Source organism: Coregonus lavaretus, assembly GCF_964263955.1.
Source record: "Coregonus lavaretus genome assembly, chromosome: 1".
Taxonomy (NCBI): Eukaryota; Metazoa; Chordata; class Actinopteri; order Salmoniformes; family Salmonidae; genus Coregonus; species Coregonus lavaretus.
Window position 1 is genome coordinate 30,001,195 of NC_139988.1, and position 20,004 is coordinate 30,021,198.

Genomic DNA, 20,004 nt, shown 5'->3' on the forward strand with positions numbered 1-20,004 from the left:
AAAACACTTGGCTATTTTCACTATTACGAGCATGAATGTGTTTAACTCGAACTGTGCTTACTTCCTGTTTTCGAGTAGTCACGCCTACAAATGACGGTTCTCGAGGCTAGAGCAGTGCAGACACGGCTTTCAAGTTCTACACCGCCCAAAATCATTCAATCAAAACATGTCTGAGTCGGACAGCTACGAGCCTGAAGAGGATGCATACTTTGCAGAACCATATTTATACTGAACTAAAATATAAAACGCAACAATTTAAAAGATTTTACTGAGTTACAGTTCATATAAGGAAATCAGTCAATTGAAATAAATTCATTAGGCCCAAATCTATGTGTTTCACATGACTGGGAATAAAGATAAGCATCTGTTGGTCAGACACCTTTAAAAAATAAAAAAGTAGGAGCATGGATCAGAAAACTAGTCAGTATCTGCTGTGACCACCATTTGCCACATGCAGCGTGACATCTACGCATAGAGTTGATCAGGCTGTTGATTGTGGCCTGTGGAATGTTGTCCCAGTCTTATTCAATGGCTGTGTGAAGTTGCTGGATATTGGCGGGAACCGGAACACACTGTCATACACGTCGATCCAGAGCATCCCAAACATGCTTAATGGTGACATTAGTATGCAGGCCATGGAAGAACTGGGACATTTTCAGCTTCCAGGAATTGTGTTCAGATCCTTGCGACATGGGGCCTGCATTATCATGCTGAAACATAAGGTGAAGGCGGCGGATGAATGGCATGACAATGGGCCTCAGGATCTCGTCACGGTATCTCTGTGCATTCAAATTGCCATTGATAAAATGCTATTGTGTTCATTGTCCATAGCTTATGCCTGCCCATACCATAACCCCACCATGGGGCACTCTGTTCACAACGTTGACATCAGCAAACCGCTTGCACACACAACGCCATACACGCGGTCTGCCATCTACCCGGTACAGTTGAAACTGGGATTCATCTGTGAAGAGCACACTTCTCCAGCGTGCCAGTGGCCATCAAAGGTGAGCATTTGCCCACTGAAGTCGGTTACGACGCCAAACTGCAATCAGGTCAAGACCCTGGTGAGGACGACGACGATCACGCAGTTGAGCTTCCCTGAGACGGTTTCTGACAGTTTGTGCAGAAATTCTTCAGTTGTGCAAACCCACAGTTTCATCAGTTGTCCGGGTGGCTGGTCTCAGACAATCCCACAGGTGAAGAAGCCGGATGTGCAGGTCCTGGGCTTGCGTGGTTACACGTGGTCTGCGGTTGTGGGGCCGGTTGGACGTACTGCCAAATTCTCTAAAATGACGGAGGCAGCTTATGGTAGAGAAATGAACATTAAATTCTCTGGCAACAGCTCAGGTGGACATTCCTGCAGTCAGCATGCCAATTGCATGCTCTCTCAAAACTTGACACATCTGTGGCATTGTGTTGTGTGACAAAACTGCACATTTTAGAGAGGCCTTTTATTGTCCCCAGCACAAGGTGCACATGTGTAATGATCATGGTGTTTAAATCAGCTTCTTGATATGCCACACCTGTCAGGTGGATGGATTATCTTGGCAAAGGAGAAATGCTCATTAACAGGGATGTAAACCAATTTGTAAACCAAACATTTTAGAGAAATACAGTAAGATTTTTGTGCGTATGGAACATTTCTGGGATCTTTTATTTCAGTTCATGAAACATGGGATCAAGACTTTACATGTTGTGTTTATATTTTTGTTCAGTATATTTACAGATCATCTAATTTTGCTCTTTTGTAGCTTTTTCAACTATGTGCGTGTTTTCTATACTTGTTCGCTCCTCTCCCTGTAGGCTTTTTACAGATGCAACCTTTCTAATTTAGTGTACCCTGCTTGCACAACCCATGTGTAATTATTGGTCTCTGCGTTTGGAACTGCCGATCTGTGGTCAAGAACGCCAAGTTAATCTTAGCCTATGCTGCCATTCAGTCCTTAGACTTTTTGTCCCTGACGGAGACATGGATCACCCCAGAGAACACTGCTACTCCAGCTCCTCTCTCTTCATCTGCCTACGCGTTCTCTCATAGTCCGAGAGCATCTCATCGTCGCGGTGTGGCACAGGGCTACTCATTTGTGGAGATTCTCTTTTCTCCCTGACTCACCTGTCCAGCTCCTCATTTGAATTCCATGCTGTCACTGTCACTTGTGCACTCAAGCTTAACATTGAGAGTTCCTCAATAAGTTTGACACCATGATAAGCTCATTTCCTGACGATGGTTTACCGCTTTTCGTACTAGGCGACCTCAACCTCCCGGTGTCTGCCTTCGATTAATTTATTTCTACCTCTTTCTTACCCCTACTTGGCTCTTTTGACCTCACCATTTCCCAGTCCCCTCCCACTCACAAGGCAGGCAATACACTTGACCTCATCTTTACTAGAGGCTGTTCGCCTACTAATCTCACTGCAAACCCCCTCCAGGTCTCTGATCACTACTTCGTTTCCTTTTTTGTCTCCCTCTCCTCCAACCCTACCCACTCAGCCCCTACCTAGATGGTCATGCGCCAACGCAATATTCTCTCTCTCTCCCACTAGTCTGTCCTATCCCTTCTGCTAAATCCTTCTCCCTCCGTTCTCCTGATTCTGCCTCTTCGACCCTACTCTATGACTCGCACTGTCCCCTTTCCTTCCGGCCGGCTCGGCCCTCCCCTCCTGTTCCGTGGCTCATTGCAAGCTTACAGAACAGGGCTGCGGGTAGCTGAACAAAAATGGAGGAAAACGAAACTTCCGGACCCATCATCCTTTCACTCCCTCCTCTCTACTTTGTCTTCCTCTGTATCTGCTGCTAAAGCCACTTTCTATCACTAAATGTCAAGCTTCTGCCTCTAACCCTAGGAAACTATTTTCCACCTTCTCCTCCCTCCTTAATCCTCATCCTCCACACCCTCCTCGCGGATGACTTTGTCGACACTATGAAAAGAAGGTTGACGACATCCGCTCCTCATTCACTCAGCCTATTGAGTCCACTGGTCCCACTCACACAGACCTACCCTAGGCCTTGACCTCTTTCTCACAACTCTCCTCTTCTCTCTATACACCAAGTCACTCGGCGCAGTCATATCCTCACATGGTCTCTCCGATCATTGCTATGCGGATGACACTCAACTACTTTTCTCCTTCCCCCCTTCTGACACCCAGGTGACGACACGCATTTCTGTATGCCTGGCAGATATCTCATCTTGGATGTCGGCCCACCACCTCAAGCTCAACAAGACGGAGCTGCTCTTCCTCCCAGGGAAGGCCTGCCCGCTCCAAGACCTCTCCATCACGGTTGACAACGCCACGGTGTCCCCCTCCCAGAGTGCAAAGACCCTTGGTGTAACCCTGGATAACACCCTGCCGTTCTCTGCAAACATCAAAGCAGTGACTCACTCCTGCAGGTTCATGCTCTACAACATCCGTAGAGTACGACCCTACCTCACACAGAAAGCGGCGCAGGTCCTAATCCAGGCACGTCATCTCCTGTCTGGACTACTGCAACTTGCTGTTGGCTGGGCTCCCTGCTTGTGCCATCAAACCCCTACAACTCATCCAGAGTGCCGCAGCCCTCCTAGTGTTCAACCTTCCCGTTCTCCCATGTCACCCCACTCCTCCGCACACTCCACTGGCTTCCAGTCAAAGCTTGCATCCACTACAAGACCATGGTATTTGCCTACGGAGCAGCAAGAGGAACTGCCCCTCCCTACCGTCAGGCTATGCTCAAACCCTACACCCCAACCCGAGTACTCCGTTCTGCCACCTCTGGTCCCTCCCAAAAGCCTTTTGTGAACTAACATTCCTCCTTACTAGCTCTGACTTTGCTGATAGCTACTACATTGAGGAAAAATGTACTTACTATGACTGAGATATGTGGTTGTCCCACCTAGCTATCTTAAGATGAATGCACTAACTGTTAGTCGCTCTGGATAAGAGCGTCTGCTAAATGACAAAAATGTAAATGTAGTGAGACAAAATGTTAGATCTGAAACTCACTGCATGAATGAAAATACGGTGAAAATGGGCTGACTCCTAACTTGAGATTCACATACATAAGGAGTAAATTATGTACTTGCGTGATGTCAATGCAAGATTTACACTGATATTTTACAATTGTTGATTTCAAGTTTGGATCTCACCCAACGTGCTAGAGAAAGAGAGAGCGGTTACTGTTTGACTGACTTACCTGAGCTGGACTTTTTAAGGCTTTTGCCAGTGAAGAAGTCATCCTCTTCATCGTCATCGAACAGCCCCCCTCCTCCTCCCCCTAAAGAGGTATTTCTAGGGGCTGATGTCTGGGTCTTGTTGGGTTTGGCTGAACTGCCATTCTCTCTGCCCTCCACTGAGTCAGAGTCATTGGGAATGCCAAACAGGCTGTTCTCTAAGGGAAAAGAAGAGGACAGGACTCAGAGGATGATCTTGTCAATACCATCACAGTATTGTCAACATGTAGTCAACTGTGTGTAGTAGTGTTTTGTAGTAGTGTTTAGCTTGAATTGAATAAATTAAATTTCCACTGAATAAATTCAAATTCCATTTCAGAAGGGCAAGACAATCTGTAGAGGCATTACGTCCTCAAGCCCCCCAAAACTGTCCAACTGTTATTACTATGTAATAATCTGTCATCTTTGAAAGGCCTTTGCTGTCCTTGGGGCATGTCTCTGTTACCTGGGAATATTGACACAGCCCCTGAAGGAATCTTCTTAGCAGGCTTGACGGGTTCTGGCAGAAACACAATAGAGAAATACAGGTCAAAGTCTCTATACTGTCCAGGAAAATGCACGTAATAATTAAGACGATAACCCACGACAACTAAATTAGAAACCGTGACCAGAGCCATTATACAAAATTAACAACATTCCCAATTCACTTATAAGAAAACATGACCAAACTGAAAGAAACTGGAAGCTACTATTTGAACTTGCCCAACAAGAAATGTTTCATTTACAATTGAAAAACATTTTTGCTACGATGTGCCCTAATGAAAACAGCCTTGGTATTTCAACAGATAGTTGTAGGGCCATTATTACCTGTGGCGTGAGCTGTGTTCCTGGTCTTCTCCTCTGTTACAGGCTGTTTAGGTGCATCAGAGAACAGATCCCCCTGGACAACAAACATCATATCATTAGGTTTGCTATGGTTTCAGACAAAACTAATTGAATGTACTATTTGGGAGCAATTAACAAGCCAGATAGATTTTGTTCTATCCATCATATTATTTGAAATTACAATTGGTAAGTAACATTTAAAAAGTAAGATATGGAAGCTACAAAATGGCATTCAGGTGAGCATACTTCATCATCATCATCAAACAGTCCTCTTCCTCCGCTGAAGAGGCCTCCTTTCCCTCCGAACGGAGAGAAGTCCTCGTCCTCCATCTTGGGCGGCCCAAACAACTCCTCGCTGTCATCTTCAATAGCTACAACACAAACAAACAGGTCAGGTGTCAACAAGAAACATATAAATATATACATTCTGTAATGTCATTTTATTACAAATTACTTATGACAAATTATATCTAATTCAGTTACTTTCTTCTGACTGAAGTGTTATGAAGTAACAGTTACTGTATATTGTCCCTGCTAAGCTGAGTGTGCAAACATTTAGAACACCTGCTCTTTCCATGACATAGACTGAACAGGTGTATCCAGGTGAAAGCTATGATCCCTTATTAATGTCACCTGTTAAATCCACTTCAAATCAGTGTAGATGAAAGGGAGGAGACAGGTTAAAGAAGGACTTTTAAACCTTGAAACAGTTGAGACATGGATTGTGTATGTGTGCCATTCAGAGGGTGAATGGGCAAGACATGATTTAAGTGCCTTTGAACAGGGTATGCTAGTTGATGCCAGCCGCACCAGTTTGTGTCAAGAACTGCAACGCTGCTGGGTTTTTCACGCTCAACAGTTTCCCGTGTGTATCAAGAATGGTCCACCACCCAAAGGACATCCAGCCAACTGGACACAACTGTGGGAAGCATTGGAGTCAACATGGGCCAGCATCCCTGTGGAACGCTTTCGACACCTTGTAGAGTCTATGTCCCGATGAATTGAAGCTGTTCTGAGGTCAAAAGGGGGGGGGATGCAACTCAATATTAGGAAAGTGTTCCTAATGTTTGGTATACTCAGTGTAATTGGATGCATAGAGTGTGAGATTAGGTGCTTGTTCACGACGCATAGTAAAGAAAACCCTCTTTTACATAAGTGAGTGAATGAATGTCCTACCCTGTGGCCTCTCAGGCTTGGGCTTTTTCTTTGTTTGACTCTTCTTCTTAGAGGCAGACGACAACGCTTCAGAGGTGACATGGGAAAGGAAACATGAGCATGCACATGCAGAACAATAATATGTAGTGAAACATGTTTGTACTGTTGTAATTCTCAAAGACAGATATTTTCTGCTGTATGACATCACATTTGATGTATGGCCTACATAAACTGAAAACACATCTTGAAACTTGAAGACTATATGGAGCAAACAGTGATGATACGATTCAAAAATAGGGAGGAAAGATGAATGAATTTTCTTTGAGTGCATTGTATCGTAAGTGCCAAACGGTTTCTGTATAAAATGTAGGGCCCGGTGTTTTGCGCAATCACATGACATAGCAAGATTTTATCCTGAATTGAGAATTACACAAAAAATGTAAGCAATTGTCTGAGGATGGTGCTGGACCATCTGACATAAAAGTGTGTGCAGGGCGGCCGCCAAGGTGGCAGATTGAAAAGGGCAGCATTTTCCCAGCTAAACTGACCAAGACGCACCTCCAACAACAAATAATGATGCCATCCCATTATAAGTAGTGCCCACTCTGATAAAGACGGTTGCAAAATATCTATCTTGTCCATGCCCAGCGCACCTCTCCATCGTGCTGTTGGAGAGATGCAGCATTGCGGTGCTCCACCAACGCTCCGTCAAATCATGTAGCCTTTACACTAGAAAGAGTCTATAGCCTCTGTGGCCTTTTCTGTAGCCTACATGGCGACCAAATTCATGACAATATCATGAGACAGACACTTTTTACATCATGCGTGTTTCCGATCAAATAGCCTAAATGACGCCCTATCAAAAAACAATGTGCTTCGATGTGAATATGAATTAACATGTTAACAAACACACCATATCCTAAAAACAGGACAGGTCAAAATAAAATGGACAGTAGCCTAGGGAATGAAATTAGGCTACTCACGACCTCTGTCTGGGAGTTTCACTCAGTGGGCTAAATTGTCATGATAATTAGACCCATTTGTCAATTTCTGATCTGATCATGGCGAAGAAGAAAATAGGCTATGAACTGCATTTTCCAAGATAATACACCGCCTGATAAACTTGGGTAGCTGACATAGGCAGCGCGAGTTTCACGTTTGGGGAAGCTAAGAATTTATCCTACCAATCTGCGCGGCAGTTATATTTTCATATTGGCATTTTCGTGGAACAGTGTCATTCTCAAAATCATTGTCACATGGTTACAAAAATGACTGAGAAGCTCAGCTTATTATTATTATTAGTGGTGGTCATAAATCAGGTATCCCCAAATGGGCACTTTCCTACATTTGCGTGAGCATGCCAATTAGCCTACTTTATGCGTGCATAGGTGCCCGATCTACATCTACATTAACAGGACAGAGAAAGAAACCAAACACATGCTCATTGCTCTCCAAACAAAAAACAATTACATCTTTTTTTACAAAACTCGTAAATGGTATGAAATAAACCAAAACTTGTTTCTTACAAGTGTAGCAGTTTGTGAACTCTGCAAACAACGTTTCCACTCCGAGAAAGAATGAGAACGGTAAATGACTGCAATTAATACATGCATTAACAGAAATTAATGTAACCAAATGACGCCGATTAATGGTAAATTTACTACTGGTGACATATGTAATGGGGAATTGATAAAAATAAACAATTCACACAATGAAAAAATGTATGCACAAGAATTGGCGAGACAGCTAAGCACATTCCGGAGAGCTGAGTGCATTCTGGAGAGCTGAGTGCATTCTGGAGAGCTGAGTGCATTCTGGAGAGCTGAGTGCATTCTGGAGAGCGATGCGCCTATATCCTCTCCACCCACCCATCTACTTTGTCTTGTCTTAATATTTAAAATGATACTCAAGACACATTGTCTTCACACATATTTTTTATGCTTTTCACTGATAGCCGCAACTCAATAATCAGCTAGGCCTATTGCCATGCGTGCTGCCCAAATTGCTGACTTCCCAACTAAGCATACTCACTTCTGATTTGAAACAATCCACAGCAAAAAAAATGTTAGAAGCTAATGATCCTCTGTGGCTAAGTCATGCTCTCTGGTGAAGTATTTTGAATGAATGCATTTATCTAATTTTGGCAAATATATTTCAATTTACTTTAGGACGTGCCGCCTATGGTAGCTGATATTCAGAGCTTGAATAGCCTAAATGATTAGTCGTAAGTCTTTGTCAAGTATCAGGACTATAAAGCCAATGCAACGTCCTGTTTTACAAACAATAGGCTACCACATGGATAGGCATTCATTAAAGTGCATTGTGGGCCGATACTGTATAGCCTAGGCCAGAGCTCAAAGTTTCTGGCAGCACCGACGGCCATACATTTATGGTTAAATAGTTTCAAGGTGGGTGATGTTGCAGTGCGCAACAGGCACTGCCCTTTCTCTCCTATCTGAACTAACATGTCGACAGAGTCAAGCCTTTAGATATTAATAACAGTCCTACATTATATGTCAAACATGAGTGGCATTTAGCCTATATATATATTAAAAGTAATTAAAAGTCAAATAAAAGTTTGGCTACATTTTCAGGCGCCTCCCTCATGTCAGCATCGGTCTAGACATTATAGGCTGTAGCCAATACGCATAGGATTTCACCTACACTTCGACATGTAGCCTAATTATTTATGTACATTTACATAGTTGTTTTTTCTTAACAGAAGAGCCACTGTTTTTTGTTTTTTAAATCTATTTAAATTGGCTATTTTAGTTAATGGCCTTGGTGCCCTAGCAGATGGCCTTGGTGCCCTGGCAGATGGCCTTGGTGCCCTGGAAGATTGGGCACCTCTTGAAGGCCAAATGGCCTTGCCCCTAAAATCATGAAATTCCAGGCCTGGCCTAGGCTTTTATTCTACTTTGCGGGGATAGGAGGAGGGCGGCAATTTTTTTGTCTAGCCTAGGGCGGCATATACGCCACTGCTTCTATCTATAAGAAAGTAGAACTATAAGAAATCTAAGATGTGTCAAATAAATAATATCTAGCTCAGGGCTCCAGCTATGCATTTGGTTTGCTAGCTTGCTATCCAAGTGGCTAGATGTCAAGAGGAAGCTTATTGGTTACAGCAGAGACTTTCAATCCCTTCCTGTTGCCTAAATTGTTTTGTGCGTAAAAATACAAAAATAAATTAAGATATATTACATTCGGTAATATCGTATGCCCCGCTATAGTACAGAAACGGTGTGACAATCTGGATACCGCCCAACTTTAGTGTTGAACAGTTTGCAATACAGGTCATCATAGCTGCGGGGAGTAGGGGTGCTGCAACAACCCCCTGATAAATCAGAATAATAAATACACAACAAAGTGTGCACTGGGCCTTTTTTACTCCTGTATGAGTGGACAAAAATAGTAGTCAGCAGCACAGGGAGAAAAACATTTCTCAGCAGCCCCACCCCTAAACATATTCCTGCAGCCATGCAGGTTATATCAAGTCAACTTACATGTGCGATCTCCCTCCGGCTTGCTGATAGGTTCCCCTTTGATTCTGGCAGCCAGCTCATCAGCAAAGGATGATGGTCCTGTGTTCTGAATGTGACACAAAGACTTACGTAAAAGAGAGGTGGAATAGAACATTAATATTCATGCAAGGGGACACGTAAACATGCAATTAACTCTTAACATGTTATATTCGCTATATTCACTTAAGTCATACATATAACGTATTAGCAATGTTGACTTACCTGGATAAATAAATGTTTGGTAATATTTAATAAATTACCTGTTTGTAATAATGTTAGTATCATTATCCAGCAGCAAACTATAATTACAAACATACCGTTCTGCTATCTTCATCATCATCTTTGTCTGATTCTCCGAATATGTCTGATTCTTCCCCCTCGTCCTCATCACTCAACATGGACGACTTCTGCAGAGGAAATCATTCAACGTCATCCATGCTGTTGCAAATTGCATTACATTCCTCACTAAGATAAGAGCGTCTTCCAAATGACTTAAATGTTAAACGTAATCATTACCATCGTCACCATAAACAACAGCATTCTTATGGCCAGTGTCCAGAGTAGGTAGGACTCAAGCAATTGCACACTTTTCTGTTGCCTTCCGTCTTTGATTAAATTGGCAAATACCCTAATCATCCCTTGTCAGAATTGTTCACACAGAGATACAATCCTGTACATTTGTTATTGTTATCGCAAAGATATCCACAAACTCTGGGTTTGAACGTTGACCCTGACAGTCAAGAGTAAAATTGACCTCACCTTCTTAATGCTGCTTGGCCCCTCCTCATCCTGGTCAAAGTCTTCGTCTGACTGCTGTTCATAAACACCACAGGGATAATAAAATGATCTGAATCAAATATAATTTTCTGTATTTTCACCTTATTTGGATCAAGATGTAAAATTATGCCAACTTCACTCTCTAAAAAACATCTGATTCTTTCTGGGTGAGTAAAGAAAAAAAGTCTTACATCAGCATCTTTGCCATCTTCACTGTCGATGACACTGTCTCGATCGCTGTCGATGGATATTTCTGTATAGTAAAAAACCACACCGGTTTCACAAAAAACACATGACAGAGGTTCTTCGACAGAGGTTACTCTTCCCAGCAGGGGTTGGAACCGGTTCAGGGAACAGAACCGAAAATTGGAAAAGAACAACATTTTTCAGGGAACAGAATCAGAACAGGGAACGAAAGTGATCTACACTGTCCCGGAACAGAACAGTTATTTTTAAAAGCATGTGAATAGGTTAAAGTTATTTTACGTTCCGGGCATTTCTACTTCAGTCCCACAAAAAAATGCAACAAAGCGCCTATGCAAAGCCCTCCCTTCTTCCAGTGTCTGCCTGCCAGCTGAGAAACGTTGGTGGTGTGTGTGTAGGCTACCTGCCCCTGCCCCTCCGAAGCAGAGCTGTAGCCTACGGACATTACAAGCATGATTCAAAAGACAGAGGGCTTTTTAATTAGAGAAGAATGGATTAACTTTTTCAATGCTAGTTAGGGATGCTATAGTTATCACATTCCACATTGGATTTATTAACTACAAAAAGTTAAAAGGTGTTATTAATTCAGGTGCCGCTCTTCACACACAAGATTGTTAGCTAGTTAGCTTCTCTGGTCCAACGTTAAGCCAACTCTGAAGCTCAGACATTCAAAGTTCTTCCATAGAATAATTATATGGGCCTAATTCAGATAATGCATGTCATCACAAGATGCCCAGCACTTCAATCTAAGCCTCCACTCCTCCTCCACCCTCTCTCCCCACCCGCAAAATTGCACCCTACGCTTGTCTTTCCATCACGCATGTAAACAACTCACTGAGCTATAGCTTGCCTGCTCCATAGCAAGCTGCTCTATCTGCACTGCATGATTGGTGAAGTAATTTAATGTTGAGCTAAATGTAAAAAAGTATGCTTTCAGAGGTTTAAAAAGGAACAGAAAGGAACAATATAAACCAGTACTTTTTTTGGGCTGGGAAACCCAGCCGCGAGCTGCCCAGTTACGCAAGTCTACCGGATGAGCTAAATGCTTTCTATGCTCGCTTCGAGGCAAGCAACACTGAACCATGCATGAGAGCAGCAGCTGTTCCGGACGACTTTGTGATCAAGCCAATGTGAGTAAGACCTTTAAACAGGTTAACAATCACAAGGCCGCAGGGCCACACGGATTACCAGGACTCGTACTCAGAGCATTCGCTGACCTGCTGGCAAGTGTCTTCACTGACATTTCCACCCTCTCCCTGACCCAGTCTAACACCTACATGTTTCAAGCAGACTACTATAGTCCCTGTACTCAAGAACGCAAAGGTAGCCTGCCTAAATGACTATTGTCCCGTAGCACTCACATGTGTAGCCATGAAATGCTTTGAAAGGCTGGCCATGGTTCAAATCAATACCATCATCCTAGACACACTCCAATTCGCATACCGCCCCAAAAGATCCACAGATGACGCAATCTCTATTGTACTACACACTGCCCTCTCCCACTTGGACAAGAGGAACACCTATGTGAAAAGCTGTTCATTGACTACAGCTCAGCATTCAACACCAAAGTGCCCTCCAAGCTCATCAATTAACTAAGGACCCTGGGACTGAACACCTCCCTCTGCAACTGGATCTTGACTTCCTCACGGCCGCCCCCAGGTGGTGGGTAGGCAACAACACATCCGCCAATCTGAACCCCAACACGGGGGCCCCTAAGGGGTGCGTGCTTAGTCCCCTCCTGTACGCCCTGTTCACCCACGACTGATTGGCCGCACGACTCCAACACCATCATTAAGTTTGTCGACAACCCGACGGTGGTAGGCCTGATCACCGACGACGATGAGACAGCCTATAGGGAGGAGGTCAGAGATCTGGCAGTGTGGTGCTAGAACAACAACCTCTCCCTCAATGTCAGCAAGTCAAAGGAGCTGATCGTGAACTACAGGAAACGGAGGGCGGAACACGCCCCCATTCACATCTACGAGGCTGTAGTGGAGCGGGTCGAGAGCTTCAAGTTCCTCGGTGCGCACATAACAAAGGGTCTATCATGGTCGACACACACCAACACAGTCGTGAAGAGGGCATGACAACGCCTCTTCCCCCTCAGGAGGCTGAAAAGATTTGGCAGGGGCACTCAGATCCTCAAAAGGTTCTACAGCTGTACAATTGAGAGCATCTTGACTGGCTGCATCACCGCTTGCTATGGCAACTGCTTGGCATTCGACCAAAAGGTGCTACAGGGTTGGGCGGTATACCGTATCCCGGGGTATTTCGAAATACCCTCGGTATGATTTTTCAATACCGTCAAGTAAATACAATTTAATATTTGTACTTTCTAAATAAATACCTGTAGTCAACTTGTGCACTAGGTTAAAGATAAAGCAGATTGCATGCATCATCTAACAGGCAAAATTATTCTTCATTATGAAGCTTACCGTTTCCCAAAGCTCACTAGTTTGCCAAAACAGCAATTTGAGCCATCTGTTTGAGCCAGTCGTGTGTTTGTTTACATAGAAACACAACCAGAAAAACGGGAACTTTGTAAAGTGAGTCACTCCTGCAGCGAAACCTAAGTGAGGTGATCAAGTTACACTTGCATGAAATTCACTACTAATGTTTGCCAGCTATATATCTTATAATTATTAAGTTAACTAAGATGTGCCAAATAAATTTGCTCCAGCTGGGTTTTGCCAACTGGCTAACATTAGCTTGCAAGATCAAGCTTCTTGGATTTGATTTGTGCGTGCTGCAAACTGCGTTTTGAGATACTTGCATAACTTTATTAGCTGGGTTGTCTGTCTTAGTAGTAAATGCATGCCCTCGTTAGCATTTACCTAGCATCTGCATTAGGGATTCCGTAGTAAGGGAAAGGGGGATACCTAGTCAGTTGTACAACTGAATGCATTCAACTGAAATGTGTCTTCCGCATTTAACCCAACCCCTCTGAATCAGAGAGGTGCGGAGGGCTGCCTTAATTGACATCCACGTCATCAGTGCCCGGGGAACAGTGGGTTGACTGCCTTGCTCAGGGGCAGAGCGACAGATTTTTACCTTGTCAGCTCGGGGATTCGATCCACCAACCTTTCGGTTACTGGCCCAACGCTCCTACCCGCCATTACTTATTAGCATTTTGTTAGCATTCTGGTAAGTGACGTTTTTGGGGCGTATTTTTTTTGTTAAAGTATTTATGAATTATGTAAAAATGTATTTTAAGAAATTACAATTACGTCAAAAATATACTGAAACAAAATAATATAAACTGCCTCTGTCAAGTCACACTTTTTCTGAGATAACTGATTACTGAAGTGCCTCCTGGCGTTTGTGTTGTACACAGGTTTTGCTCATCATGTCTGATTGCATTGACACATGTTGCCTATATGTGGCCTCTGTCATGTGTTTTTGTCTGCTCTGATGAAGGTCTGACGACCAAAAGCCCAGCCTAAATAAATAGAAAATTGTGCATCGATCCGGAGTGTGCAGAGATTTATTTTCATTACAAAAAATACATGAGAAACATTACTAATGTTACACAAGAAACACTATGCTTGGAAGAGAGTATTGAACACTAACAATATAAACACATGCTAAGAATATACACACTTTCTTTCAGTAGAAATTGTATATTAAGAACAGAGGTGAGGTGACCTACCTTCACTGGAGAGGTCTCCAAGTCCTACGTCGTCTTGCTCCATAAAGAGCTGAGAGCCAATCAGATACGGTAAAGGCCTGTCCACATACAGGTCCTACAGACACAGCGAGAGGTGGGTTGGAGAAAGAAAGAGGGGGGAGGAAGAGGACAGAGATCACATCATTGGTCAACACGGGCAGAATCATTCAAATCAAATGTTACTCAAAAACACCCTTTTTACATCAACAGTTGTCACAAAGTACTTATTATTACGGCCTAGACCCAAAAGAGAAAATCAGAAGCACAGTGGCAAGGAAAGATTAGCCAGGGAAGAAAACTTGAGAGGAACCAGACTCAGAGGGGTGCCCATCCTCCCTTAGATGTACTGGATATGTATTAATTATGGGTGTAACAGTTAACCAAACCCACGGTCGGTACGTATTGCAGTTTTGGGGCCATGGTTTGGTTTGGTTTCATAACAGTGGGAAAATGAAATGCCAACAGTTACTGTAGTTAACTTTTGTTTACTTAAGAAAATACAAAGTGTTGGTATTCCTGATTCCATATACACTACATGGCCAAGAACATCTCATTCCAAAATCATGGCCATTGATATGGAGTGTGTCCCCCCTTTGCTGCTATAACAGCCTCCACTCTTCTGGGAAGACTTTCCACTAGATGTTGGAACATTGCTGCGGGGACTTGCTTCCATTCAGCCACAAGAGCATTAGTGAGGTCGGGCACTGATGTTGGCCGATTAGGCCTGGCACGCAGTCAGTGTTCCAATTCATCCCAAAGGTGTTCGATGGGGTTGAGGTCATGGCTCTGTGCAGGCCAGTCAAGTTCTTCCACACCGATCTCGACAAACCATTTCTGTATGGACCTTTGTGCACAGGGGCATTGTCATGCTGAAACAGGAAAAGGCCTTCCCCAAACTGTTGCCACAAATTTGGAAGGACAGAATCATCTAGAATGTCATTGCATGCTGTAGCATTAAGATTTCCCTTCACTGGAACTAAGGGGCCTAGCCCAAACCATGAAAAACAGCCCCAGACCATTATTCCTCCTCCACCAAACTTTACAGTTGGCACTACGCATTGGGGCAGATAGCGTTGTCCTGGCATCCGCCAAACCCAGATTCGTCCGTCGGAATGCCAGATGGTGAAGAGTGATTAATCACTCCAGAGAACACGTTTCCACTGCTCCAAAGTCCAATGGCGGCGAGCTTTACACCACTCCAGCCCACGCTTAGCATTGCGCATGGTGCTCCTAGATGTTTCCACTTCACAATAGCTGCACTTACAGTTGAGCAAGGCAGCTCTAGCAGGGCTGACTTGTTGGAAAGGTGGCATCCTATGACGGTGCCACGTTGAAAGTCACTGAGCTCTTCAGTATGGGCCATTCTACTGCCAATGTTTGTTTATGGAGATTGCATGGCTGTGTGCTCGATTTTATACACCTGTCAGCAACGGGTGTGACTGAAATAGCAGAATCCACTCATTTGAAGGGGTGTCCACATACTTTTGGTAATGTAGTGTATGATCATGAGTCATATAATTAAGCAATTAGGCACCAAGGGGTGTGGTATCTGGCCAATATACCACGGCTAAGGGCTGTTCTAAAGCACGACGCAACGCGGATTGGTCATATACCACAAACCCCCAAGGTGCCTTATTGCTATTATAAACTGGTTACCAACGTAATTAGAGCAGTAACAACAAAGTTGTCATACTCGTTGTATATGGTCTGATATACCACAGCTGTCAGCCAATCAGCATTCAGGGCTCGAACCACCCAGTTTATAATGTCTGATAAAAGCACAATCAGGAATACCACACGTTGTATTTTCTTAAAATGAAAACACACGATCGCTCATCAACAACACTAAAATAAAATGCAATAGGCGTGTGAAATCAATATGTAAACATGACATTGGATGGCCTATGCTATAATGTTTTCTTACGAAGAGAAAAATATGCGCACTTCTTAGGCTCTCATAAAGAGGGTGTGTAGCACGGTACTTCTCATTTCCCACTCTAGGGTAATGTGATGGGCTGTCACTGTTAATGTAGCTCTCTGTAGCCCTGAAGGTCCATCCATCTGTAGTAAGTGCAATTCATTGACAACTTCGGCTTTAGCTTTCTTATATAGAGCAGGTACTACCTGTTTGATTAAATGGGTGTGAGAGGGCGAAATTCGTAATGTGGCTAGAGCACTTTCACGAGGTGCTGAAACCCCCTATTCTTCTCAACCACCGAGAATGGGCGCATATCCACGGCTATAAACATACCTATCACCCTTGTAATTTCTTCGGCCCGGTCAGAATCAGCTGCGAAGAGCTGCTTGAATGCAGTGGGAAGACGAAGTTGTGTTGTTTTTTTGCTCCGGTGGTAGGAATACTTGGGTGATGTCGCCGTAAATGTGTCAACATGTTTGAGGTGATGGCAGCTGCATAGGCTATTCTCATTGAGCAGTAGTGACATACTCTCAATTCAAGGCATGGGAAACGTATGTTAACATTGCCAAAGCAAGTGAAGTAGATGGTAAATAAAAGTACTCTCTCTGTCCATCGCCGTTGTTATCTACTGGAAAGCCAAAATGTTCCCAAACTGGAGACTTAAAAGATTATGGAGAATCCTCCTGGTTTGTCGACCCCACCAATTAGCCATCAAACAGAACTAGTTCCCGGCTGCACCTCACAAAAAGACAGTTTGAAATGCGGCAATTAAGATTTAAATATTGATTACAACGTGCACATAGGCTCTAGTTGTTTTAACGGAATAGCCAGAAATTGGGGGTTTTCAGCTCAGATTTACTCAAGAGGCAACGTAGCGTAGGCATAGCCTATAGGCCTAGGTTATTATATACTACTTTTTTAATGTATTAATTCGGGTTCACAGTGAGGACTGAACCAAGGTCCCCGTACCGAACGGTTGGGTACGAATACGTGTATTACACCCCTAGTATTAATCCTAACATGATATCTGCAGGCATAAGTAACTTGAATGATGATTGAATTCCACCCTCACCTTGGGCTCTAGTATGGGCTCCACTCTGTCTGTGGCCTCCTCGTCTTCCGAGTCAGAGTTTCCTGCTTTGATGTCCAGTTGCTCGAAGGCAGAGTCTAGCACCCTCAGACCGAAGTTCACTGCTTCCTGGACCTTAGGGATTAGCTCGGCTTCCTTCTGCTCACGAGTCTTCTCCTGGGGAAGAAATTGAATTGAACTTTAACCCCAGGGAGGAAATTAAGATGTCACAGGCCTACACATAACATCACAAAAAAACTACATATATGGGAAGGAATAGGTCGATTATTTACCAGTTCAGGTTGTCTCTCCATGGCCTCAGCCTTTGGCACTGGCTCCTCCACCTCCTCATCATACACTCTCTGATGAGGTCAACAAACAAAGATCAGTAACATCACACAATCAATACAGAAGAATGAGTTAGAATCTATCAAACATAACACCCTCTGTGATATAGTCAGCAAACAGAGGAGCCACCATCAGTAACCACATGATTAAACACAAGAGGACTCAGTTCCTAATAGTCCCAGTGGGGATGACTTCCACATTTTCCTGACCATGTAACGATTAATATTTTCTTAATTTGGTTAAAAGCTTGTGAAATTTCAAAAGGTCTAAAGAAGAGGGGCACCTAGCTCAACAGAGGAACAAAACATAGGTTGTGTTAATTTGCACACACCGTTGTACAATTAAATAAATACAAATCTGTTACAAAGCATCTTAGAGTAGGAGTGCTGATCTAGGGTCTGTCCATATACTCTTATTTATTATGAACTAAAAAGCAAAACTGATCCTAGATCAGTACTCCTACTTAGATGCTTTGTGGAAACGGTGCCAGGACTTTCTGTTTCAGACCATTATCTTCCATTAAAATTCTCTAATGAACGCAACCATGGTATTTCCTGTTCACACCACAACATACGTTTTCGATGAATTGTGTGTTGGAGAGCATGAGGAAGTCGTTGAAGACGGTATGCAGGCAGCAGTCTGTGGCCTTGGTGTCCCTGATCAGTCCATCCAGCTGCTTCTCTATCTCATGAGTTTTTGACAGCATCCTCTGGGAGAAGTCTTGCAGGAACAGGAAGAGCTGTGGAGGAGGGGATACTAACATCGGTTTCATCTTCATCTATTCAATAGTGTATCCGATTTTCCACAAGCGGCCATTGTGTTTGGCACTGAGAGAAATAGTTAATCTCTTGCATGCGAATGCATTGCTATGTTTACAATCCTAAGTGATTGCTCTACCCATAATATGTAGATTAGGAGACTATTACACATTGCTGAATGCAGACGAAACAGTCAGGTACTCAGAGACTGAATAATAACTCAGAGATACTAGCCTAAATGAAGGCCATAAACAAATGCCACTTAGCCTACCCCTGAGTCTGCAGCCAGGGACCAGTTGGCGCTGGTCTGTCGCATCTCTTCCAGGGTCCAGGGTCTCTCCCACACCTGGCCATCCTTCCCTGCATGGTTGCTCTGGCTGGGGCCATTCACCACGCCATCTGGCAACCCGCTCATCTGAAACAATATTGGGGGCTTGTTCAGTGGTAATAAAAATGGGGAAAACATTTCAAACGGGCGTTCAGCGTGGCAAGAACCGTTTTAAAAACGTTCCCTCCTGTTTCGTACAAACTGAAGCGATCCAGTAGCTGGGGTGTTTTCATTATACCGATTAATTTGCAAAAAGTTTCAACTGTTGGAAACCGTTTACCCCAAACGGAAAACGAACGTTTCTATTGGATAAATTCAGTTAGGTCCTTCCCGTTTCGTTCCGTTTGCTTCCGTTTGGTTATTAAACGATAAACGGATTCCGTTGCAAGACGTAATGAATACATCCCTGAATTGTAGAAAAGAAGGCCAAATTATAACTTGATAGCGACAGGCATGCATTGGCAAATGCGAGCTAAATGAGCTGCCACCACCGGCTGCTTTCTTGCATGTAAACCAAATTAGCTAGTTACCTTAGCTAGCTAGCAAACTACGAACACTGCAGTGCAAGGTTTCATAGGGAAGTCACAAGCTTTCGCAAAATTTTCTTTGGAATGATAGCTAGCTAGTTAGTTAGTTGAGGGAATGTTTATGCACTGCCTGAGACTGGCTTGTTATAGCTAAAGATTTGTACAAACCCTTCAATCTGTGTTATAGCCAGTTAGCTATCACACGAGCTAACCGTTAGCTAGCTAGGCAGTGATTCATTGAGAGCCTACTCTCGCACTTTCAGGGATCTTCTTATTAAACTCACCTTAGTTACTGTTGGCAAATGTTGTCCACGATAGTGAAATATGAGCCCAAACGACGTGAAAAGGGTATCGATTATGCTAAACTCGGCCGTTTCCTCATTGGGCTTCTGACAGGTCGGCCATGTTATGTCTGTCTGGAGGCAATCAGCTGACCGCAGTCACCTGACTAATGTGGCGAGGCAAGACATTTACATTTTAGTCATTTAGCAGACGCTCTTATCCAAAGCGACTTACAGGAGCAATTAGGGTTAAGTGCCTTGCTTAAGGGCACATCGACACATTTTTCACCTAGTAGGGTCGGGGATTAGAACCAGCGACCTTTCGGTGACTGGCACAACGCTCTTACCCACTAAGCTACCTGCCGCCCAATGCAATACCGCAAAACATTATCCAACGTGATCAATACATTATGGT

The 20,004-nt window shown here is 43.6% G+C and overlaps 1 protein-coding gene across 5 annotated transcripts in view; it reads right to left on the reverse strand.

The window, feature by feature from the left end:
* washc2c (WASH complex subunit 2C) overlaps positions 1-19,720 on the reverse strand; it is a 28,455-nt gene extending 8,735 nt beyond the window's left edge. For 3 of the 5 annotated variants that reach the window (XM_084161478.1, XM_084161476.1, XM_084161477.1), the window contains exons 1-15: positions 19,593-19,716; positions 18,725-18,868; positions 18,270-18,434; positions 17,641-17,709; positions 17,351-17,524; positions 14,343-14,436; positions 10,681-10,742; positions 10,472-10,525; positions 10,030-10,119; positions 9,695-9,797; positions 6,213-6,278; positions 5,283-5,407; positions 5,019-5,091; positions 4,657-4,710; positions 4,175-4,369 (exon numbers count right to left, since the gene is read on the reverse strand). In XM_084161478.1, the coding sequence (XP_084017604.1) occupies positions 4,175-4,369; positions 4,657-4,710; positions 5,019-5,091; positions 5,283-5,407; positions 6,213-6,278; positions 9,695-9,797; positions 10,030-10,119; positions 10,472-10,525; positions 10,681-10,742; positions 14,343-14,436; positions 17,351-17,524; positions 17,641-17,709; positions 18,270-18,434; positions 18,725-18,868 (1,468 nt within the window). In that variant the 5' untranslated portion in view covers positions 19,593-19,716. Of the gene's footprint in view, positions 1-4,174; positions 4,370-4,656; positions 4,711-5,018; positions 5,092-5,282; positions 5,408-6,212; positions 6,279-9,694; positions 9,798-10,029; positions 10,120-10,471; positions 10,526-10,680; positions 10,743-14,342; positions 14,437-17,350; positions 17,525-17,640; positions 17,710-18,269; positions 18,435-18,724; positions 18,869-19,592 lie in introns of all 5 variants that reach the window. The other 2 variants (XM_084161479.1, XM_084161480.1) reach the window with 2 other exon arrangements.
* Positions 19,721-20,004: the final 284 nt, after the last annotated feature.